At 29.1% G+C, this 26,632-nt stretch overlaps 1 protein-coding gene and 11 non-coding genes across 12 annotated transcripts; 3 read left to right on the top strand and 9 right to left on the bottom strand.

Annotated features, from left to right (window-relative positions):
- Window positions 1-788: 788 nt before the first annotated feature.
- Window positions 789-26,632, bottom strand: LOC113380007 (ecdysone-induced protein 78C-like). Its single transcript, XM_026619570.1, has 8 exons — window positions 26,302-26,632; window positions 9,815-9,942; window positions 9,350-9,491; window positions 4,843-4,991; window positions 4,108-4,273; window positions 3,822-3,979; window positions 3,565-3,663; window positions 789-1,160 (listed from the first exon to the last, which is right to left on the bottom strand). Exons 1-8 carry the CDS (start codon window positions 26,630-26,632, stop codon window positions 789-791), a joined length of 1,545 nt encoding a protein of 514 aa, XP_026475355.1.
- On the bottom strand, window positions 1,263-1,335 carry Trnak-cuu. The gene has a single exon. It is a non-coding gene; the product is annotated as a tRNA-Lys (tRNA).
- Window positions 2,406-2,478, top strand: Trnar-acg. Its single transcript has one exon. It is a non-coding gene; the product is annotated as a tRNA-Arg (tRNA).
- Trnar-acg lies at window positions 5,556-5,628 on the bottom strand. The gene has a single exon. It is a non-coding gene; the product is annotated as a tRNA-Arg (tRNA).
- On the bottom strand, window positions 6,567-6,640 carry Trnat-agu. The gene has a single exon. It is a non-coding gene; the product is annotated as a tRNA-Thr (tRNA).
- Trnae-uuc lies at window positions 6,855-6,926 on the top strand. The gene has a single exon. It is a non-coding gene; the product is annotated as a tRNA-Glu (tRNA).
- Window positions 7,358-7,498, bottom strand: LOC113364502. Its single transcript, XR_003366191.1, has one exon. It is a non-coding gene; the product is annotated as a U4 spliceosomal RNA (small nuclear RNA).
- On the bottom strand, window positions 8,180-8,320 carry LOC113364507. The gene has a single exon (XR_003366196.1). It is a non-coding gene; the product is annotated as a U4 spliceosomal RNA (small nuclear RNA).
- On the bottom strand, window positions 11,984-12,124 carry LOC113364498. Its single transcript, XR_003366187.1, has one exon. It is a non-coding gene; the product is annotated as a U4 spliceosomal RNA (small nuclear RNA).
- Trnae-uuc lies at window positions 13,415-13,486 on the top strand. Its single transcript has one exon. It is a non-coding gene; the product is annotated as a tRNA-Glu (tRNA).
- On the bottom strand, window positions 17,814-17,954 carry LOC113364334. The gene has a single exon (XR_003366039.1). It is a non-coding gene; the product is annotated as a U4 spliceosomal RNA (small nuclear RNA).
- On the bottom strand, window positions 18,662-18,802 carry LOC113364497. Its single transcript, XR_003366186.1, has one exon. It is a non-coding gene; the product is annotated as a U4 spliceosomal RNA (small nuclear RNA).

The raw sequence follows: 26,632 nt of genomic DNA, 5'->3' as shown, positions 1-26,632 counted from the left end.
AAAAAAATTTTTTCAAAAGCAAGTGTTCTGTCAACACAAGCAGAAAGTTTTTTGAATCATTCAATTCAGATGCTTATTTCTCTCAAAAACTGCCATTTTTTGTTTATTTAGCTCTGTATCTTCGAAATAGCCGGGCCTGCCTTTGCCAAAAACTAATAGCCATTTCTCCCAATCATTACTAATTGAATGTTTTTTAGATCATTCAAATCGTATGCTCCGTTCTCTCAAAAAACGATTTCTATTTTCTGCACTCTTTGCTCTTTATCTCCATATCGGCTGGATCTGCCATTGCCAAAATCTAATCAGCAGATCTCCCTATCAATAGGAATCGAATGTTTTTTGAACCATTCAAATCGGTTGATCAGTGCGCCCGAAAACGTGGACGAAACATTGTATCCATACATACATACATACACACACACACACACATGAGGTATGCCAAAATGTTCAGAAACCTTCAAAACGTAAATAAATTGTAAAAATTTTCAATTTCGATTTTTGGACGATTACAATAACTTACCCTCCGGGATGTTAATATGATGAATTTATAATAATATTATGAAGAAATGGCTGAGCGTATGACTAATGGAATAGAAAAAATAATTTAATTGAGTATTATTTTTTATAGAATTTAATTGTCGAATCTCACGAGTTTGCCACTTATTTAAAAAATTAAAATTATTTATGTATCTTTATATTTAGATTCAATTGAAACCTCAAGATCAGATAAAATACCCTACAATTTAAATCTTCCAACATTCTAAAGAACTACATAAATACCTCTAATCTCAATTATCATCTTCACACTTCGGTATATCAAAAATCTCAGCAAAAAGCGGTGGCAATCTTAAATTTGTCCAGTTTCCCCTAAACCAATCCAGATGCGAATTATGTCTCGATCCAAGAACTCTTAATTCTGGTAATTTGGCCTCTAAAATTGGCAAGAGAGGACTCAGTTCTCCTGGTCTGGTCCTGGATATCTGCACTCTTAGTGCTTCAGTGAGACGTTCCCGTACCCTTGTGACTGATTTGTGGACGCTAATTCCGGCCCTGTCTGGTGCAATCAGAACTAATGATGAGAAAAGTCCTAGTTCAGTCTCACTTAGACCCAGGGCATTCAGGGAATTCGTGAAACGAAGTAGAGCCGTGACAAACTCGTTCTGGAAATATAATAAAGTAAATAAAATGTAATAAAAAAAATAATTTAAGATAATGATGGAAAATGTTGTTTGGAAAATTTAAAAAAAAATATAAAATATATTCGCCCAACGTGGGGCTCGAACCCACGACCCTGAGATTAAGAGTCTCATGCTCTACCGACTGAGCTAGCCGGGCTTGGTGAAAGGAGACCTCTAGACATTAGTGTATCCTCATAAGATTAAATTATCCTTATTATCCTTAGAAACTTCTAAGGCCTATAATATAGGGTCCGTCAAATAATTTTATTTTTATTTGAAAAACTACTGAATATTTTTTCAAATTTCTTTTTTTATTTGAAAGTACAATCTTTTCGGTTCATAATGAAATTAATTCGGTTAATAATTTCATTCAAAAAAGAAAAAAAAAAAGCCTCGGCTGACCGTTGAAAAAAAAATGAAAATGAAAATGAAAATGAAAATGAAAAATGTTAGATAGCATACCCTATATATTATAATGTTCTATTAGACCCTGAACTTTGTAATTATGAGAAGTATCATTAAAACCGTCAAAAGAATTATTCCGACTGGTTTTTAAGGAGAGGAGGGTTCGACAAAAAATCACGAAATATGTAGAGGAGAGAGGGGCATAGTAAGATATCACGTGTATTTATTTTTACCTGATTTTTTTAAAAACAAATCCAAACATTGAACAAACTAAAAATGCACATGATGCTTGGAGGGGGGGGCGGGGTAATTTTGAATATCACCACGTATCACCAAGGGGGGAAGAGGGGTCTAAATTCCTTTAAAAAATCGATAATAATGGAGGCCCCCTAATCACGACGATTCCTAACTAATCAGTTTTTGAATTTTCAAATTTGGTATAAAAAATTTGGCAAAAACGATGGCGAAAAATTTTGCCAATATGATAATTGGCAATATGATAATTGAGTGAATCTAATAACGCAATTTTTTATGAAGTTCTTCATAAAGCTTTTAAATTTTTGAAATCGAACCAGCCGAATTTGAGAAAATGCCAAGGTCAATTTTAGAACGACTTGAAACTCAAAAAAAAGTTAGAAAATCGGTAAAAACAAATTTCTCCTTCGGAGAGTTAAGGCATTATTATAACGACTTATTAATTGAAGCCAACATGGGTTAGTTATTATTAATAAGTTATTTTCAAATACAGATAAGATCAGTAAATTAGTAAATAAATTGTGTTATTTTCTGGAAATAACTTGTACTAGATCAAGTGGGTCATAAGGTCCTGTGGCGCAACGGATAACGCGTCTGACTACGGATCAGAAGATTCCAGGTTCGAATCCTGGCAGGATCGTTAATATTTTGCCAACTAGTATATAAACATTTATATATTACAATGTCATATAAAATATATTATTGTTTCATAACTAATCCTAGTAAAATTTATCTTTCAATTTTTATCAAAATCAATTTCAAATGAACAATATTAGTTTCATTGGACGTTTTCTTCCTTTAATAAAATTATCATCCTGAAAATATATTTTTGAATTTAATAGAATTTAACAAAATCGTGCTAATATATTTTTTAGTCATAAACAATCTACGAATTATGTATCTATTAATTGTAAGTATCAAAAAAATTCGTGAACTAAACTTTGTGAACTGATTAAATTCGCATTATCATTTTAAATGCATACATGAGGTCAAATAATTCTGATACTCTTGATTTTGCAACGATTGCAATATTTTTCGTAGAAGTATATTATTGAATAAAATCTATATTTTAACATTGTTCTATTTTTTTAACCAAAAAATAAATTTAACTAGTTGGTATTAGTATTTTGCCTTGAGGCAAGTTACATGAACTTTCCGATATGTGTTAATAATCGACTTAATCATTAAAATATAAAATAATTTATGAGTGAATAAAAGTATTTTGAGTGGATTTATCACACATCATTGAAAACGAACGAACACTCTATCGTTATACCAAGTAAATCGTCTAATTTTAATTTTAACAAACATCAAAAAAACTACTCCTTTTCTCGAACACTGTTGAATTTTCAAAATTAAACTACTTGTCGTAAGGCCGTAATATTTTAGTAAGTTCTATAAGACCATGATATATATCGCCAAAAAAGTACCATAAAAATCAGCTTAAATTTTTTTTCAACAGTTAATTACAAGAAAACGGTTTGATAGATTTTCACCTAAAACTAATCAGAATCATTCCGAACTAATATCTTTCAAATTGTTTTTGAATTTTTAAAATCGATTCGGTAGTATGAGTTTCTCCAAATTACAAAGAAACGGCTCGGCCGATCGTCGCACAAAACTGAGAATATATAATAATCCTCATATAGATACATCAAATGGCTTTAAAATGATCGCAAAATCTTTTTATATTTTATGATAAATCTCATAAATATTATGCACTTACATCATAAATAATTTCTAACTGTTGCCTCGTGAAATATGTTCCATCATCAAACATCAATGCAGAATCTGAAGTCGTTCTTGAAACGTGAGACAACCACACCTAGGAAGTTACAAAATGTAATTAATGAAACATTTAACATACTATTCAAAATTAAGTACGTATTTTTTTATTAAACAAAAATAAATTTTCAATGTGGAATTTGAATCAGAGCATTTATATTTTATTTATAGTTAGCAGTTCCTGGACTTTTAACCCACCTCAAAAAATCCAAGTTTGATAAGTATCAGCTGATCGTCCTGCATGAGATCACAAAACCCAGGGACTCTTTTGGCAAATTCCACTACTCTCTGCACAGCTGGCGTCATCCTGGATGCAAATTGCTGCCATAACCATACACGCTGATGAAGTAAAATTGCTTCTGAACTAGTTGGTGCAGTCTGGGAAAAAGATAAAATATTAAAATAAACTAGAAAAATTACAGCTTAGTTTATAACTAAAACTACTCCCGAGTATTGAAATATATAAAACTTTAAATTACCTCACATTCTTCCGAAATTGTGCTGGCTTGACCCACAGGCCTTTTGACCAAGGTCCTAATCGTTTCTTCGGTGTAACTACAATGGGTCTTGTGAGCTTGACCAACGCAAGCTATAATATCGTATGGGGATGGTTCGGAGGTACAACTTAGGAGAACTTCTGTTTCTTGTATCTGTAATACAGAAAAGTTTAGCAATTTAAAAACATAATTGGGTAAATGAATCGCAAAAAGGTAAAATAGAAAAAATAATTGTATTCTGTAATTTCTAGTAAATCATCATGCTAATTTCAGTGAGAAATTGGAAATATGACTTTATTTGTTCAGAACAAATATTTAACCTAAATATTAAATTGATACCCTGTAATTAAAATAAAATTTATTAATATTCTCCTTTGTTAACTCAGGTTGTTGGGTTATAATTTTACCATTGCAGCTGTGGACTGTATTAAACACTGATTTGTTTGTATATTATGTATTTGTTGCAGTTCTTATTACAATCACTGATTTGTTACTAAGATATAAGTGAAGAAAATATATTTATTTTTATTATTTATTATACATGCTTTTTCGCGGACTTTACTTTTATAAGTGAACAAATAGTCCTATCAAATTCTCCGCTACCCCCTCTATCAGGGGTAGCAACCATCCCTTGTAAAAGCTTAATGCCATGAAGATTGTCACCTTCATGGCTAACATAATAAAAGTGAAAATTATACTTCTCTAAAATTCTAATTACTAACCTGTGTATTTTGGTCATCCGGAGGCGAAGTCAAAGATCTCGGGGGCGTCAAACTTGGGGGCGCAACTACTATGGAGCCCCTACTCGTCTCATCGACAATTTGTTGGCAAACATCTCTCGAACGCTTAGGAACGCGTCCGTACCTAACAGCTGTAAAATAGAAAAAATATAAATTAATTAAATACAATTATTACTTTGTTTCGAAACATTCATGAATAAATCGGCGTAAACCAAATATGATGATTCAGCAAATTGCCAGTTGTTTTGAAATATGTAGAAACAAAAAGCTAGTATCGTATGCGTATGAATATCGAAGAACTCCTAATTAAGAACTAACTAAATTACTAATTAACTAACCCATTACTCTAGCAATAAATCAAATACATTCAATATTAAATAGTAAACTGTTATGTGGCAAGCATTAACTTATCTCACTTAAATGAAAAACAAATTATATACATTTTCCAATTAGATAGAAATAAATTAATATTCAACCATTTCTTTACAAATAACTTGTTTGTAAATGTTGATGTACTTAAAACACACTTGAGTCATTGATACATTGTGGTAATAACTTTAGATTGAATTGGATATTATTAATTATATTGCATAGTGGTTTTGTTTTTGAATTTTTTTTTACTTATTCGAGTAAAAAGTATAAATAGTACACCACCAGAAATAAAAGATTAAGCTAAGGTACTCTGAAATAAAATTCGATCCTGCCAGGATTCGAACCTGGAATCTTCTGATCCGTAGTCAGACGCGTTATCCGTTGCGCCACAGGACCACATGAAGACAAGATTACTTTCACAAGCACAGATTTATAAAGGTATGTCTTATAGCTATGGTTCCCAAACTATTTGTTCTGAATTACTCGTTCCTTTTTAAAAAAAATGTTTGCAACCTTTTCTATGTTTCAAAGAATCTAGTTTCAGAAATACTCAACTAAATGCTTTCGGACCCTCAAACGTAACCCTAGATTATTATGTTCAATTAGACCCTGAATCTTATAAATATGCAAAGTATCATTAAAATCGTCAAAAGAAATTTTCAACAAAATCTAATCAAGACGATATCTAACTAATCAGTTTTTGAATTTTCAAAATCGATATAGAAAATTTAGAAAACGATGGCAAAAAATTTTGCTAATATGATAAGTATCGGCTAATAATCAAGTAAATCTAATTAACGCAATTTCTTATGAAGTTTTATCACAAGAATTGTAAAGCTTCCAAATTTTTGAAATCGATGCAACCGAATTCGAAAAATTCACACACACACGAATTTATAAAGGTATGTGTTTTAGTTGATGTTCACAACTTATTTGTACTGCATTTCATCGCATTTTTTTTAAATGTTTGCAATGTCTATCATTTTTCTAACAATCTAGTTTCAGAAATACTCAACTGATACTATAATTTAATTAACTACTAAACAAAAATATTTATTAATTTTATATAAACATTCTTGCGATTTGCGATTCGCTTGCATTGCTATAAATATTTCAATTAAATTAATAAAATTAAAAGCTTTCTTTACCTAGCTAGCTTTTCTTTCAATTAAATTTCTAATATAAACAATTATTTATATATTGATGTGTTTGTTTTATTAAAAATAACGAAGGACAGAAAAGATTATAATCAAGCCATGTAAAATTGCACTATATTATAACATTTTAAAACTTTTTTTTCATCTAAATATTTAAAAAATATATATTTTACAACAAGGCTCCGGCGAGATTCGAACTCGCGATCTCCTGTTTACTAGACAGGCGCTTTAACCAACTAAGCCACGGCGCCACATAGAAACCGCTCACAAACGCAAGTCACGTTCTATTTGCATTTAAAATTTATTCGAATTTACAGAATTAATTATATGAAATATATTATTTGTTTAATGATGTTTTATCGAACACAAATCAAAGTAAATAAATCGACATTTACATGATACATAATGTATAATCAGCTGGAGTGATTGTGGAGAAAATCGAAACAGATGGAGAGGTTATACATATCCCATATGGTCTAGTGGCTAGGATACCTGGCTTTCACCCAGGAGGCTCGGGTTCGATTCCCGGTATGGGAAATATTTAGATTTTGAACAACAAATTTAGTTGGCAATATAACGTAAATAATAGTTTAATGCACTAGCTTTGATTTGAAGATTTTACTGTGAACGAAATCTGTTTTGCAAACAGATTTCGTAACATTAGTTATAAAACATAATGAAATGAAAATTTTAGCAACAAATTTAAATTGACAAGTAATTTTACATAACTACATTAAGGAGCCGATTCTGCCGTAAAATAGACCAATGTTATGGCAAGGCTATGTTACGTAGAACTTTTCATATAAAAAGGGGCTACTAGCATGAATAAAATTGTAACAGTATGTGTATGTATGTATATGATATCGTATTCAAAATTCACGTATTATAAAATACGTATGAAATAAATTTACACGATGGATGCGAAAGAGGATTGACAAGAATGTAAACGAAACAGAAGAATTATAGGGGTCCTTCCGGACCCTCCAAAAATTGCCTTAGCCCACGGTATTTCACGTGGTCTCGGCGGGGTATTGGTAAAAGTTTTCAACTAGCAATAATCGCACCTCGGATGAACCTCATTGGTTACGATATCGCCACTGCGCAAAGCTGAAGAATCCGACAGGATTAAGGAATTATATCCTTACATGGGCGGGATAGCACAGCGAGTGTTAAGGACCCTTAAGGTCGTGTTCGAAAGTTGATGGCGCCAATGCGCCATCTATACAATTTAAATAAACACTTTCTTATTGCAATTTCATAAGTTTTAACGATATTACACAATAAATTAAATTTCAAGTAATAAAATTAATGTGTTATATAAGATAAGAGATATTTTATCCTAAGCAAAAACGTAAAATGGTTTATGTACTTGTCACTAGTAATTATGCATATATGTAATAACAAATGTAACTCAAGCTAATTTACATCACATGGCGGAAAATAAAATTAAATCAATTTCACGAGTTTGAACGCTAATAACTTATTATATAAAAAGAAAATTGAAAATTAATGATAAATTGTTTTACTCATATTAGAGAATTACTGAATCTTTATTGAATGCAACTATTTTTTCGGCTGGAGACTTCATGTAGTACCAAAAAAAAATCTGGTCCACCCATTGTCTATAAGGAATGTCTATAAATTTACTACATAATATATTGTTACTTGTTGCAACGTGCTTGACATATCTGTTAAAGTTATTTCATTTACGTACGATCTAACATAGAGTTAGAAAGATTGTTCTACCAATTGCTATAATTTACTGGAAATATTATGTAAGAATAATTGGGGTCCTTTCGGACCCTCCAAAAATTGCCATAGCCCACGGTATTTCACGTGGTCTCAGCGGGGTATTGGTAAAAGTTTTCAACTAGCAATAATCGCACCTCGGATGAACCTCATTGGTTACGATATCGCCACTGCGCAAAGCTATCGAACAGGTAAGGGCAGGTTTATTATATCCTAAGACCGACAGTACAACGCAGCGCGTATTACGGACCCTACGACCCTAACACGCAAATGCTTACCGCCATCTTACCGCCTTATTCCAAATTGAACAAAAATAATAAAGTGGAATCAATAATCTGTTCAACTTTATATACACATATTTGTATTATGAAAATCATACAAATTATAAACAAATTTTTCAATAATATTTGAAATACATATATAACAAATCGGATTTGCTCCTTAAAACACAAACTCCTCCTTCGAAAAGTTGAGTAGTTATAAGTTTAAACGTACTTTTCAAAGTGATATACAGTAGAACATCGATTATCCGGACCTCGATTATCCGGACCTCAATTATACGGATTTGCGATTATCCGGACTACCAACCGCGACAGAGTTATATGTATGTACATACCTACAATTAGAATTTTTGCACGATTTATGCTGCAGTTTAGTATATGTATGTAACATAATCTAAGAAAATATATATGTATATACATAAGAAAATGTAAATTTCTTATTAAATATTGATTTTTATTGATGTATGTGTTTGTTATTCTTCATACATTGGATTATCCGGATTTTCGATTATCCGGATGCCTATCTACAACAATTAGCCCGCTTAATCGAGGTTCTACTGTATCTTTAAAACAGTGGATCTGCAGGAAAAAAGTACTGATACATTTTTTATAGATAATTTTATGCTATACAATTCTATCTCGTATAATTTTTACGCTATACAATTCAATGAGGACTTATGAGATTTCTTTTATAATTGTATTTCAAACAGTTTTACGAAGTTATAGCTCTTTATGAATTATTGTAACCTTCACCCTGATTTTAGGATTAAATTGACCGGGCTAAATAACTCTTGGGGAAGTTGAGGAACCAACAGACACTGATAATAAAAAAAATGCGTATATCTTATTCAAAATATGAATAGAGAAGTATGGTTGATATAATAATTTATCATAAGATTAACAATCTAAATATAATAAAAAAATACTTACAATCTCTGCTCATCCCGACTTGCAAGCACTTTTTAAAACGGCAATATTGGCAACGATTTCTATTTAATCGAATCACAAGACACTTGCCGTCTCTTAAGCAACGATATTCTATTTGTTTTTGAATGCTCCTACGAAAAAATCCCTGAAAATTATAAAAAATATATAATTAATTAATCACATTACAACACACCTTTATAAATGCTAATGATGATTTCAGATAAACAGTAAGGATGATTACAAATCCGTATGAGGCGACTTGTGATTGGTAACACAACACTTTATATGTTAGCCAAAAACTTTAATGTTATCTTATATAAAAATTGTTTGAGTATCTCTTTAATGTATGAACTGCATAACATCAGTACAAAGCAATAGGAAACAACTTCAATATTAATTGGTAAAATAGTATCAAGATATCAATGCTCCAAAAAGTTAAAAGTAAATTAAAAATTAATTGATACTAACCTTACAACCTTCGCAACTCGTTACACCGTAATGATAACCTGAGGCCTTATCTCCGCAAACTTTACAAGGTACAAATGATTTTGTTGGTCCCACGCAATTTCCTCCTGTTTCTGCAGATGAAAATTGTTCTGGAAAGTTAAGAATAGTACATAGAATGCAGATATTTTTAATCTTGCAGAGAATTTGCAATTATTTTTTTTATGACGTTATAAATTTATCCAACTGGAACTATCTGAAGCAAGAGCGACAACAATTGCTAAAATATAAAAAGTATTACACGAGTACTATAACAGCAATTATTTTATTTGCTTTTAATAAAGAATACTTTTGCAAAAATATGAAATAAAAATTCAAAAATTATAGTTTTATATTTGATTAAATTTTTAATTGTGCAGCTGAATTAGAAATAAGAAAAATATCAATGTGAATAGATTATTAATTACTGAATAACAAAAATAATACTAAATACAAAATATTTAACGTGAATATTAATCAAAATTTGGATGTTGTTAAAATAGTACTTTAATTAATATATGCATTTATAATATATATTCTGTCATGCTGAGGTAATTAATGCCCCTTATTCATTGCACGATTAAAGTCAGTACTATGTTGTGGCCCTTTTCTTAAAATACCTTATATAAAGCAGAAAACACCAATTATAATAAAATTATTTTTGCTAGTTTTATCAAAACCAGCGGTCGGGAAACTTTTCCAATCATTGCCTCAAAATATTTTTGTGTAAGTTAATATTACCCCATAGTAAAGAAAATAAAACAAAATCGTTTCATTTTAGCATCTAAGGATAATTTTAAAAAGAAAACATTAACTAAAAATTTAATTTAAACATTTATTCAATTGAGTAACTTAACTAACCAATACTTCTAACGGGCATATAAAACAACAAATTAAAAATATACTTTTTACACACAAAAATTTCATTTTTACCAGAATTGATTTACCCTGATCCCCAACCGCTGATCTATACCAAACCAAAAAACTAGGATTCTCAAATTTAACTGAAAATTTTTACTTACAAACAATAACTATAAATTTCCTTGTAAAATGTGCAGTTTTGTACAACCATAAAGATTCTATTTTATAAATTCAAAATTAAATGCTAAGTATTATACCCAGTGTCGGTCCTGGAATCCTTAGCGCCCACAAGCAACCTTTTTTCTAGACCCCCCCCCTCCCTCAAAGTTCATCAGATGCGAAACATTTGCAACAAAAACAAAAGTTACAATTCAGTTTTTCGGAATAAACATCCCATTTTCTAAGCACAGGCTCCGCATTTTTCATTTTCCCGATTATAATTTGTTTAAACTAAATCAGCTTGCAATTTTTCCATCAATAATGCCTAATAATTAATTTAATCTCTCGCAGGTTTGCGCTTATAGAATTGAACAATAGATAATTTCCTTTTCGATTTCCCGGTAACTTCAAACAAAGAAAAAATTGAATAATTAAGCAATAAACAGAGCTGTTAATTACTAATTTGCAGAGTTATTAATCGGCTAGTTGTTTCTACAATATCACATTGCAAAATAAATATGCTTTTTGTGCCTTCGTTTTCCTAGTTAAACTAGACTGTTTATCATAATTCATTAAGTGTTCTAGATTTTATATAAATAATAAAAAATATAATTAATATATTATAAATTTAATTTTCAAAAGTCGTTTTGGCACCCCCTAAGGCTTGCGCTCTCATTTTTTGCATGCATCGCATGCAAGGCAGAACCGGCCCTGATTATACCCATACTGATAATATATTATGAGTGAGTAATATGATACTATATTATGAGTATAGGTCAAAATATATTATGAAAAATTAGTCTTTCGGACTAACTACTTTCGGATCCTATAAAATTGCCATACACAGTTAAACACAAAAAGAAGTGGTAATCTTTTTTTTGAAAGTATTCTTATTCTTTTTATCGCACATTTATATATCAAATTAAAAATATAATTTAGTGATAAATAGTGATAAACAGTAAAATATGTAAGAGTAGGATCATGAGAAAGTTGATTCACGGCATATTATATTTCATGTACGGATATGAAATGAAAAAATCATTCGACGAAGATAATGAATGATGTGCCAACAAATTCACACGCAATATGAATTTGCAAAACTTTGAATTAAATAAGACTAAAGAATTCATTGGGGTCCTTTCGGACCCTCCAAAAATTGCCATAGCCCACGGTATTTCACGTGGTCTCGGCGGGGTATTGGTAAAAGTTTTCAACTAGCAATAATCGCACCTCGGATGAACCTCATTGGTTACGATATCGCCACTGCGCAAAGCTGAAGAATCCGACAGGATGAAGGAATTATATCCTTACATGGGCAGGATAGCACAGCGAGTGTTAAGGACCCTTAAGGTCGCGATCGAAAGTTGATGGCGCCAATGCGCCATCTATGCAATTTAAATAAACACTTTCTTATTTGAATTATTTGCAATTTTATAAGTTTTAACGATATTACACAATAAATTAGATTTCAAGTAATAAAATTAATGTGTTATATGAAGTAAGAGATATTTTATCCTAAGCAAAAACGTAAAATGGTTTATGATACTTGTTACTCTAATAATTATACATATACGTAATAACAAATGTAACTCAAGCTAATTTACATCACACGACGGAAAATAAACTTAAATCGATTTCACGACTTTGAACGCTAATAACTTATTATATAAAAAGAAAATTGAAAATTAATGATAAATTGTTTTGACTCATATTAGGGAAGTACTAAATCTTTTTTGAATGCAACCATTTTTTTGACTGAAGACTTCATGTAGTACAAAGAAAATAAATTTCTGGTCCACCCATTGTCTATAAGGAATGTCTATAAATTTACTATTAATATATTGTTACTTGTTGGAGTGCATGATTGTTAAAATAGCTAAAATTAACGACCCATGTTGCATATTTCGTGTTAATGTTGCATGCCTCAAGGAATTTTCAACCGAGTTATTTTCTTTACCGGTTTAAATGGAAAATTACAGAACCGGCATCAGCCGTATCATACTTCCTAGTAGCAATAAAGCATTCTTAAAAGTGTTTGAGAAAACATATTGGCGTGTTTTTATTTATAATCCCGATGATAAATTATTTGTAAAGTGCAAATAAAAAAAATTAATTTACAAATTAAAAAAAAATTCTCATGTAAGCTGGCAAATAAATTTATTAAGTTAATATGTACTCATAAAAGAGGACATATAATGATTTATTTTATAGAATTAGAAAGCAACTTCTATATTTCTCATACGCGTTTCTTAACAAAATTAGATACTCAAAGCTCGTTAATGGTCTGTGGATTGAAATGATTCATTTACCTCTATAATCAATAGTTAAACTTATAAGAAAACTAGTTATTAATTTCTTGTACTTCCGCGAATATGTCTTATTATACAAGTGTCTAAGAGCATATCAAATGCACATTGAAATTATGATATACTGCAAATTGCTTTCGCTATTGCACGTTATCAGTGAGAAGATTACTTAATTTGCATTTAATATTTGCAAATGTTAATGTATAATCAGCTGAAATCATTACGGAGAAAATTTGAATGGATTGAGTGTTTATACATGTCCCATATGGTCTAGTGGCTAGGATACCTGGCTTTCACCCAGGAGGCTCGGGTTCGATTCCCGGTATGGGAAATATTTTGAATATTAAAAAAACTGGCGTTGATTATTAACTAATTAGCTCATTTCTTTTATTTTACGAATTTTCCAGTGTTGTCATGTTGATTTTTCGCTATAAAATAGTATATACAAATAAATAATACTAATTATTTTAGCTTAATTAATTATAGCCTGGCCTAGCCTATTATCCTAGCCTAAATTGTAAAGAAAATATTAAATCATATCTAATACAAACCAAATTTATTGCTTTTGGCTAAAGCTTCATGAATACTTTGAATATGTGAGGTACATAAAACTAAAAAATAACATACTAAATTTTATAAGGGTTCCTACGAACCTTCGAAAATTTGCCATAGCGCAGGGTATATCACTCAAACTGTATTAATTATAATAAATCCAACATAGAAATGATGAAAGTTTATAAAGTATATTCTACTAAGGTGACCATATTTTTTTAATAATTTTTAGTTATGGTAATCCGGGGCAACACAAGAAGGCGGGGTGTATATGCAACAAAACTTAAAATTTAAAAAATAACGAATACTATTGAAGAATGCAACAAATACCATTACTGACTTTTAGTAAGAACTTTATTATTCGATTATGTGTTGTATTATATCTTTTATTTTTCAATTTTAAGCTTTTATATAATTATAAAAGCATAAGTGCTCATTAAAAAAATAGCCAAGCATCAGACAAAACGTTTTCATAATATTTGCTATTTTTTGTCGAAGTTATTAATGTAAAAGGCTATTTTAAACCGCTTTCAGAATTTTGTATTCAACAATTTTTTCATTCATGAAACGTATTGTTTCATATAAGCATACTCTTTGTACATAACATTTTTAGGTATTTGATGTGATAGTTGTAATTTTATTATTAAATTAGGGCGAAAAATCAATTTAAGTCTATTCTTTTTGAAAACCCGGAACAATCCGGGACAAAAGATCTGAACCCGGCATAAATAATGCTTTTAAAAAAACTCGGGACACAAGGTGAAATCCAGGATTGTCCCTGCCAAACCGAGACGTATGGTCACCTTAATTCTACAAAATGTTAACAAATTTAAAAATATTTTTAATGACTTAAGAAAAAGAATCAAATTCATGATGTACCAATTGAAATAAAGAAATGTAAATCAAATATTTCGATATTACTATATTGTTAATATTCTGTGCAGTGTAAGTTATAAAAAAATATAAACAAATATAATAGCTTTTATAAATATATACTTTTATCATTATTATACTTAGAAGTGATGATGATGATGATAAATTTTTACATTTCTATCAATATATGTTACAAAGTCCGGTATAATATTTTATGCATTACTACCTAATAGGTATTTTTAAGGAAGATTTAAGGAAGTTTTAATAATCTAGTTACATATCAATATCAATAATGTTGACAATAAGTGAAAAAAAGGAAAACAAAAAAAACACTATTCGTTCAATTATAACTTACAACTAAGATAACACTAAAACTTAGAAGTGTACGTGCGAGCAATCATTTGTTAAAATATTCATTGTAAACTTTGCTGCCGATATATCTCTTTTTTTATCTATATTAACATGGACATAATCTTTTTAAATCTTGCATTGTTCAGCCATTGAATTAACTTATTAACTGACAAGATGAAGAACTGATTAAATTTTTGGGAAAGCAGGTGCACCGGTTATGGACTCTCAATAAAAATAAGTTAAAAAAATGTCTTTTGGGGGTCAAAAATATTTATTGGACATATGTACATCAAATTATCAGATATTTTATAGATATTCTAATAACGTGGACACATTTTGTGTAATTTTTTTTTGGGTTCCGTACCAAGATTTTAATTACAGTACGAGAAGTTCTAGCAATTTGCCTTAAGGCACGATGCCATGCGCCCCACTAGTTTCTAATCATATTCCCATATATTTGTTATATGGTTTTTATCCATATGTTGTTTATCCCTGATATTATACAGTACTGGGCGGTTAGGTGTTCTGCGGTGAAGCGTACTAAAACAATCAGGAAGCAAAATGCAAGGAAAAGAAAACGCACGAATCTGAATAAATTGCTGGCATCGAACAGACCAAGACAGAAACGGTTGAAATTTATAATACTCGACTGCTGAGGAAAGTCGTCATACGAGAGCGAGATGGTTCAGATTCCTGATGCATATGGTATACGGTATGTGGTATGAAAACATTTGAAATGCATGTAAAATAGATAATTTTGACGAAGTTAGAATGAAGGACCTTATCTCATATTTCAGAATGATATAAACTGCATTGCAAAGTTAACATTATTTATTTTAAGTATATAAGTAAGTTTTAAAATTTTCGCCAGGATTAAATTTAAAATTCAAATCGATATTTCAATATTAAAAAAAAATATTATTTGGAAATTAAAAAAAAAAAAAAAAAAAAATAATATTTGAAATTTTGAAACAAAAAAAAAAAAAAATTGCCCTTTTCAAAAACTAATAATAATTTATGTTAAACTAATGTTATGTTAAACTAATAATAATTTATGTTAACTAATAATTAGTTTACATTAAAAAACAATGCATTAAGCATCATTATTTTGTAGAAGATTGTTGAATGTTATATGTTTCTTTGTACAATTTTCGTTATATTTTGGTGTTTTGATGCTAATTAAATATTAATGAAGTAATATTTATTGTTATTGATTGCTGTTGCCTGTAAATAAATAAAAAAAATAATAAAATGTTTTAACTTTTGTGTTTTGTTCTGCCATGCCGAACTTCATCCTCATCAACCAAAATTGATACTCACAATTATTAAAGATTTTTCTCTGTAATTCTCTTTTGAAGACAGCTATTGTGTAATTATTCATTTTTCTAAATATTGTTATGTGATTTTTGATTTAATATAGTGTTACACCTTTCCTTTTTTAACACTTGTTTGTCATTTAAAATATTTGTTCCGATTTTGTCACATATGTAAGGCAAAATACCCCAAGGTAGAAGGTCTCTATACTCACAAAGTGTAATATTAAATGCTTAGATAAACGAGTATAAATAATGGTTAATGTATATATAATACTTAATGAAATTTATATGTATTTATTTAACTAATCGCTTCTTTACTATGTCAACTCAAGCAAAATATTTTTTGAATAATTCGAACGGATGCTCCGCTCCCGCAAAAACCGGTTTCCCATGTTCTACACCTTTTCATCGTATCTCCGAAACGGCTGGACCTGTATTAGCGAAAAACTAATCAGCACGTCTCCCTATCAATAGGAATCATTCAAATCGGTTGATCCGCACGCCCGAAATCATATATTACACACACATACAAATATCAATTTTTTCTAAGGTATGCCAAAATGTTAAGACGTGAAGATATAAAAAACTGTCATTTTCGACTTTTGGACGATTACTGACACACAGACAGACAAAAGTTAGAAGACAGATAATTGGTATACATTTTACATTATTTTTCAAACACGTTCATCTCACCGTAGGTATTTTGTATGACATATATGAGCAGGGCCTATCTCAGAACAAAATCCTCGTTCAGAAGGGCTACTTAGGGGCCCATTTGTAGTCGCAAATTTGGCGCTAGTGAGCCGATGAAAAAGTATTATCAAATCTTACAATATAATGAATATTAATCAAATATACAAATTGTTTGTATTCATGTACAACAAAAAGGAAGATGAACATTTTCCTAAAAAGGGTACAAATTTCTCTATTTAAGGGATAATTAGTTATTATGTTAGCTCCCCTTAAAGAAAGAAGAATTACATAAACAATATACTGTTCATTTAACAACTATGAGTCGATCAGGATACAGTTCGGCGTGGCATGTTTGCCATACCAAACTATGTCCTTATGTTAGTAAATTGGCCGAGACCCGCAATGTTGTTATGTATTAGGGTGATTCTCACATTTAGGGTAAAAATTCCCAGTGAGCTTCTATTTATGTGGTCGAGCATTGTCAGTACGTCAGTCTGCTCATGTACAAATTTTGTAGAGTAGTAATGTCTAGTCAGTAGGTCCCTTATTTTAGACGATTATTATTACTTACTCTACGGGAAGTTAATAAAAGGAAACAAACACCTTCTCCGAGTAACACAAGTTTTAGGACAAATTAAAAAAATTACGAAGATAGACACGTTTAATTTAAATTATTTTTTAATTTAAATTCAAAAACATATATAATATTTTGTTATATATTATTATTTATCAATATTTTAGCCGTAAGTGTTGTAACGTGTTTAACATATCTGTTAATGTTATTTCTTTTACGTACGATCGAGCATATAATTAGATAGAATGTTCTAGCAATTGCTCTATTTTACTCGAAATAATATGTAAATATTTATTGGGGTCCTTTCGAACCCTCCAAAAATTGCCATAGCCCACGGTATTTCACGTGGTCTGGGCGGGGTATTGGTAAAAGTTTTCAACTAGCAATAATCGCATCTCGGATGAACCTCATTGGTTACGATATCGCCACTGCGCAAAGCTGAAGAAACCAACAAGATGAAGGAATTATATCCTTACATGGGCAGGATAGCACAGCGAGTGTTAAGGACCCTTAAGGTCGTGATCGAAAGTTGATGGCGCCAATGCGCCATCTATGCAATTTAAATTAACACTTTCTTATTTGTATTATTGGCAATTTCATAAGCTCTAACGATATTACACAATAAATTAAATTTCAAGTAATAAAATTAATGTGTTATATAAAATAAGAGATATTTTATCCTAAGCAAAAACGTAAAATGGTTTATGATACTTGTTACTAATAATTATGCATATACGCAATAACAAATGTAACTCAAGCTAATTTACATCACATGACGGAAAGAAAATAAACTTAAATCAATTTCACGACTTTGAACGCTAATAACTTATTATATAAAAAGAAAATTGAAAATTAATGATAAATTGTTTTACTCATATTAGAGAATTACTGAATCTTTATTGAATGCAACTATTTTTTTCGGCTGGAGACTTCATGTAGTACAAAAAAAAAATCTGGTCCACCCATTGTCTATAAGGAATGTCTCTAAATTTACTACATAGTATATTGTTACTTGTTGCAACGTGCTTGACATATCTGTTAAAGTTATTTCATTTACGTACGATGTACGATCTAACATAGAGTTAGAAAGATTGTTCTACTACCAATTGCTCCAATTTACTGGAAATATTATGTAAGAATTATTGGGGTCCTTTCGGACCCTCCAAAAATTGCCATAGCCCACGGTATTTCACGTGGTCTCGGCGGGGTATTGGTAAAAGTTTTCAACTAGCAATAATCGCACCTCGGATGAACCTCATTGGTTACGATATCGCCACTGCGCAAAGCTAACGAGTAGAGTAAATCGTGTTTCTTATATACTCGCATGGCAGTACAACGCGGCGTGCGCTTCGATCTTCTTCAGTCCGAAATGAAATATACGAATACTTGCCTGTTGTATTCGATTCTCAAACAATATAAATAACGAAATATAATTGAAATACTAGTAATTTTTATAAATTCACAATTAAATAATGATTTGTATATAGCTATTTATTAAATAATACATTATATTAACTAATAGTTAGCTCAGATTGGAAAATGATGGGTTAATCATCAATGTTTTATGGGAGATTGTTGAATGTTTAATGTTTTATTTCATAATTTTAGCTATGTTTTGGTGTTTTAATGTAAATTAAAATATTATGAAATAATATTTATTGTTATTGATTACTGCTTGCTTGTGGATAAATAAATAAAAAATGAAAATATTTTAACTTTTGTGTTTTGTTCTGCCATGCCGAACTTCATCCTCATCAACCAAAATTGGAACTCACAATTATTAATGATTTTTCTCTGTAATTCTCTTTTGAAGACAGCTATTGTGTAATTATTATTTTTTTTAAATATTGTTATGTGATTTTTGATTTAAGAAAGTGTTAAACCTTTCATTTTTTAACACTTGTTTGTTCTTTAAAATATTTGTTCAGATTTTGTCACATATGTAGGACAAAATACCTTAAGGTAGAAAGGTCTCTATTTTAACAAATGCTTTGATAAACAAATGAGTATAAATAATGGTTAAATGTATGTATAATACTTAATGAAATTTATATGTTATTAATTCAACTATGTGTTTTGTTCTTCCTGTTATGAATTACTGAATGTTGACACACATCAAATGATCAAATCGATGAAACGTATAAAAAAAATAATTGTCAATATTAACTCTTTTTTTTAATTTGATTGCTATATTCATATATCAAATATATTTCAACGTCGAAAATCCAATCAAAACTACCTATTAATCATTAATACAAAACAAGTTAAAACAAAAAATTCCTGAATAATAAAAATATTATTTCAGAAGTTTTTAAAATTACTAAAGTTAGAAAGCCTCAAGACTGGTTATATAAATTTTTACTTATGCTCTAATAACTATCATACTTTAATTTTTATTCGGAATCAATAATGAAAAAATATAAGAAAAACATTATTATGCACTCCTAAAAATTTTAAATAGATAAAAACATCAAAATACAAAAGAAATTTAGACGTTATCAATAATATAAAATTGTAGTCTTCGAATAAAATTTTAATAACAAATGTAAGAGTTTATAAAAATTACAAAAATCCTTTCTTATCTCACCACAAATAGTCGATATTTCACTTATAACTGCCTTTTCGAAACCTGGCTATTTTTGCAAGTTTAGGAAGTAAATCGAAATCCTCGTCTAGTCCATAGTAATAGTATATATTCTAACAGTAACTTTCTTAAGAGTTCATCTAACTCTCTTAGTTACGGTGTATTCTATATAAAATCACTAAACCAGCTAGAGATGTTAGGTGAACGACCTATACCAAGCGATATTCACTTATACCACATTACGAGAATCGGGGAGATAAACCTTGTGAAAGTAAAATTAAAAATTGAATTAATAGTAATATTATTTGTAGACATCTTTTTAAACGAGCCAGAACAAATGAAATCATGTATGCCTGAAAGTATCAAATATTTTATGACAAACACGCCATGTCAAACTATATACTGATCCATAGATGTAATAAGAACCCTTCTTATTTCGCTAAAAACTGATATGATATTTTTAGGAATGGTCAAAACCATTCTTTTTTGTCGCATAAAAACAGTACACTGTTTTATATTTTTATATAACAGGTAAATGTACTGATCTAAAATATGTAATGATAAAGTATAATACCCAAGGATAGACTTATGTACTAATCCACCATTATGTATACAGTATATATGAATTGAAATATATCTTTGTTGAAATGAAAAAAAAGCTTTTGCTGAACTGTGAACCCAAAAGACTGAAAAAGAAGCAACCAGTGGATCTCCTTAAGAAATTAGTGATTCTCAATGGTAAAAAGTAAAATACTACTTGAGTTAATGTTGAACCAAACAGCCATAGAACAACAACATGTTCTGATTGCTGTTAAACAATGTTAAAGAAAGAATTGAGAAAAAAATGGAAGTATCCAATATTTACTGTGTGATTTGTTTCAGGAATTTCATATCAACTATTTCTAATTGCTGCATAATTTGATAGAAGGCAAATGAAAATAGTATTTGCACATACATATGTTCATATATATAAGACTTGTATACAAACTTTCAATCAATTCGATTTATTTTTACCAAATTAATATATTAAAATTTGAATTCAAAATTTATTTTTTCTAGTTTTTTTAAAATATAGAGTTGTCGAGAAATAATTGAAGAAACCTTCAAGATCTTGTTCTCGTACAATAAAAAATCGACAAGAGGTTGTAAAATATAGAAAAGGTAGAAATTTGATGTTAGTAAAAGTAAAATGCTTAAAAATTGAAAGGTGCAAATAACATTAGAGTAGAACTAAACTCCCTTTCCTTATTTTTGCTTTTAAACTACGAGTCATAAAACAGGTTATTTTCAACTATGTCAAAATACCATATCAAATGCACCAAGAAATTTTTACCAAAATTCATAAAACAAATTGCATTAAAAATAATAAAATATAATTCAGCAATTACAAAATATTTTTTTCATATTTTTATTAAAATGTGTAGATACATATATAACACACGAATTGTATCAATACAATGCAATAGTTCATACCTGTATCATAATTATTTAAAATATTTAATTATTTTATAAGACATAAAAATAAAATTATGACAACAGAAAAGTTATAAGCCCCTGATAAGTACAATTCTCACTACACTATTTCTTGCCAGTTCGCGAGTTTCCTTATAAATTAGAATTCTGACGTGCAAAACTACTTTAATTTTGTATTAGCAATCTTAAAAATTTCTCACTATATACTATGTATAGTATTTTTTTAGAATGAAGATATATCAATGTAATTTTACACAATACTTTTTTAAAAAATGAAAGTAGTTTATATATTGTATGACTAATGTAAGTGCACTTTAAATTCAAATACTATTTATAACAAAAAAAAAATAAGAAGGTTGCCCAAGTATTGCAGATGCTAATAATAATTCTTGTAATATTTTGACAATTATGTAAACACAAAAATAAATAAAGTATACACGGTCGTATAATTTTTATCCATTTATATTTGGAACGTCTCATAATATATATATGATGCTTGGAGCATATCATATTACTATTTCAATATTGAAATTGCACTACATATAATATATAAAATTTCAGTTTGTTCTCGAATTTCAATAACAATAATGTGATAAACTTTGAACGACTTGGGATCGCTTCCCAAATATATTAACAAACACCATCACATTCATTTACATTTGATAAAAATAAAATTCAATTAGAATTAATTTGCAATTCGAAGAAAGTTTAAGAAGTTTAAGCACGCTCTGAGATGTCATTCATTCGCACAGTTACGGGTTATTTTTACTATGTTTACAGTTATAAATTACTGTTTAAAATAGGAATTTGAACATTTACGAGTTTAGATTACGAACTGGTTTACATCCGACAATCGTAAAATAAACATCAAAAACGAAGATTATCATATTAGAAAAGATTTAGTGGAGATTAAATCACTTGTAATTGTTTTGAGATGCGCTTAATAAGCCACTTACATTTGAACCAATGAAATAAAAAAAGCATATATGTATCTGAGTTTTGTGCATTTAAAGTTGATTCATGTTCTTATAATATTTTTTTAAAGTTTTATAGAATATCGAAATCTAATAAACTGGTCTCTGCAATAAAACAAACAATATTTAATTACTCTGGCGTCTGAATGTCTGAATGGAAAAGTCAGACATGATGAGGTATGCGATAACTGTAAATTACACAATTATACATACACTCAATTAATTAATATTGATTAAAACTTAGTTAATTAATTGATAATAATTAGATAAAAGTCTAAATGATGATTGATTGATCTACCGATCGTTATTTCTTTAGCATCGAGAAGTTTTTCATAAAATTCAAATAAACTTTTCTTTTGGCTTATCATTTTACTTTACGAGTCGACAATTTTATATGGAAATACAAATAGTTGAAAAATATTGAATAAATAATTTTTTGCTACTATCTACTGGTTGACTAAAACATGGTTAATTAATTGAATTAATTAGAGTAAAATCCTAAATAAATAATAAATAGTAATTTATACTACTGGAATCTAAAAAAGTTCTTTGACATTTTATTTAACAATCAGGCAAATATAGAGACACAATTTATTAAATAAATATCGTATTAACAACTTTTATAATATTCTTCCACATTGAATTGTTGATTATAAATTGTATAGAAATGGAACTAAGTAAAATTTGAAAATGGTTAATTTGAAATTAAATATAGAACATTAGGATAAAATTGGATATAAATAAGAATAAAGATAGTAGAGAATATATATGCAAGATAGTGACTGTAGAACATATAAAAGATTATAGAGAATATAAAGAAAAAAAAATGTTGTAGATGGCTAAATGTTCAAAGTAAGCGAGGCTAATAAAATTAAAATATATATATATATATATACATATATATATATATATATATGTATATATATATTCTTCCACAAAAATGATTTGGCAAAATCAAAATGAAATTTACGATAACTATTTATGTAATACATGTGCTGATTTAATTTATTTTAGTGGAATATTTTATAGAAATTAATTAAAACCCAATTAATATTATTTTTCCTACTGTTTTCTTCATAGTTTTGCTAAAAATCGGTTAAAACTGTGTAAGCTAAAATGTAAATTAGTAATATTTGGTAATGAATAGTTAACTAACGATAAATAATTATTAGATTTGAAAAATTTAAAATTATATTATTTCATAGATTTCATAGAAAATTGTCAATTGAATATAATAACAAAATTTTTATTTCATCTGGATTAATCTACAAATTGATATTTCTCATACCTTACAAAAATATTTGGAATTATGAAACTTACTGGTAATTCTCTGGCAAAATTTGAAACAATTTAAAAAAATAATTGTATTCTGTCTTTAAATGACTTATAGATATATACAATTTACTTTTCACTTTTCAGTTTGCAATGCACCATGTTTATTTTATTTACTTCAATAAGATCTATTATAAAATCCACTATGTCTTGACAAAGTAGGTGAAAGTAAACTTCGCTTAAGTTAATACTAACGAATGATTTCTAATATAAATTATATATATATATATATATAATATTTTATAATTCCTAGACAATCATAAGTGTACATGTACATATATCAGCTTTGTAAAAGGCGTTATGCAACTCTTAAAATTATATAATGCATGCAAGGCTTGATATTCTATGCCAGGGAAAGTCAACTTGCAAAAATTTGCATTTAAATTTTAATAAATTCGATTTTATCTGCAACAAGTAGAACACTAGACTTAAGAGATAACTCTCTATGAAGTTCTTTCCCAAAACAGTATCTTATAAGATACAATTAATATCTTGGATAAAGGAAATAAAAATATTCTATAAATACTTAAATAAAATCGTTATTAGAATTTAAAAAATATATATGTTTCAAATTTATTGACTTCTCCGAGTGTATTCGATAATTTCCACATGGAGTGTTTTATCTTGATCTTATGTTGAAAGGTAGAGATAAAATGATAAATAATGATACTGTTCAAAAATCATAAATTTTGGAAACTGACCAGTGAGTAGTCTACAAAACAATCTATACATTTCAAAGTGAAATATTTTTTTTTCGAAAATGATTATAATCTACTATAATTCCTATTTAAATTTAACCTATAAAGTCATAAAATTGTACCATTAAAGGATATTGAAATGCAACAATTTTGTGTATTTTGTTAGCATTTTGATCTTTTTCCTGATTATAAAATACGCAATATTTTTTATATTAATTAAACATATTTAAAAAATTTGAAAGTTAAAAATGTTGTCAACCCGTGTAAAATTATATAAACATTGCTGCACATTGCAATCACGATGAGTAATGCCTGGATGAAAAGCGAGGAAAATTTGAAAATAACATATGATTCATATTCACATTAAAGTAAAAATAGTTGTATTTGAGCAAAATCTAAAGAAAATCAGAGCAAAATAATATCAGTCTTTATAAAATACATTTCTGAAGCAATTGATATTACATCAAATATTTACAAAATGTAATGAAAATTTTAATACTGGATTAGTGTTTTTTTCCTTAACTCTTTGGTGTTAAAATTTGCCGATAAATTGCAAATAAATAAAGTTATACAGTGGTACCTCGACATACGAGTAAGTTCCGTAACCACGCTCGTATGTCAAATCTCTCGTATCTCGAAGCGTATTTTCCATATAAATACAATGTGTACATAGTACTTATCTATGGTGGTACATCCTCATATTTTTCAATAATTTCATATTTTATTTCAAGTCACATGGCCCTTCTTTTGAACCCACGTTTATAAAAGTGCATAATATTTTGTAAAAGTACAAAAACCAAAAAAAAAACGCGAACTCAACATTCGTAGGGTTATATCCCTACAATCACTTGTATAGTTAAAATTTTAAATGTTAAAATAAACCTTGATATATTCACCTGGGAAAAATTAGAAATTAAAATTTCTAAATATAAAATGATTTACTATCATAAAACAGCTAAAATATTTCAATGGTAAAAAAAGCATTGCTACATGTGACAAAATTTTTCATATTTTCATTATGCAGTTAATATTTTTCTAAAAAAAACTCTTACTCGCTCGAAGCTCGTATCTCAAAATTTTGTAACAAATCTCTCTTTTGGCGGCTCGTATCTCGAAACACTCTTAAGTTGGGTCACTCGTAAGTCGAGGTACTACTGTATAATAAAGTAGCGTAACCATTTAAGATATAATTTTCGTCGTTGGCTTTAAGCTCATAGTTGTGCTCTAGAGTAGATCTATTACTATTGGCGAATTTTGACGTGATCTTCTCAATACAAAAAACTGTTGAAACAAATGATATTATTAGAATGAGCATTCCAATATACCGCTATATTCTTGCAAGTAGTCGGACTGTTGTAAACCATTATAAAACATTTTGAGTCGAGATAAATGTGAACGAACTTTAAATCATATGCAGGAGTTTCGAAGCGTTCTCCTTTGAATGTATTATGCACACTGATTTGTTGTTCGACTGTGTGAAAAATTCATAATGTTGAATTTGATTTATTGACTGCCATTTGTCTTAGCTTGATGTGACAAATTGTTTGAAATTACCAAAAAAAAAACTAGAGGTATACGTCTTTATACATCCGGATGAATTGCTGCATGGTAGTATAAAATTAAATAACAGCTAAAGGTATCAAAATTTAACAAAATACATAAGCTTATTCATAAGCAAATGTTAATTTTAGGCAAAAATTCAGTAAGTTTTAAATTTCTATCTAACCTTGTTTAATGCAAGTCTGCTGGACGACGACACCCTGTTGACTATTCGCCCCAGTATTCCCTCCAGGATTCAAAACCTGCCCCGAACCAGAACTCGTCACCACCCCTGTTATAGGCAGCCCCTGAGGAGAACTTGGTGCCAAAGAATCTACGGAACCAGGATCACTGAACCCTTGACCAGTATTCGAATTCTCATCCGGATTATCGAAAAAATCCAAATTGAATTCTGATCCTGCGTCAAATGACACTTCCGGATTCAAATCTGGAGATTCTGATGATGTCAAAACTGTCTCCCTGTGCAGACTCTCTGGTTCAATTTTGAACACGTCCAT

Source organism: Ctenocephalides felis, unplaced genomic scaffold (assembly GCF_003426905.1).
Source record: "Ctenocephalides felis isolate EL2017-DRISC unplaced genomic scaffold, ASM342690v1 CF-g0.4_SCAFFOLD_00845, whole genome shotgun sequence".
Classification (NCBI taxonomy): domain Eukaryota; kingdom Metazoa; phylum Arthropoda; class Insecta; order Siphonaptera; family Pulicidae; genus Ctenocephalides; species Ctenocephalides felis.
This window is presented reverse-complemented; position numbering and strand designations above follow the sequence as displayed.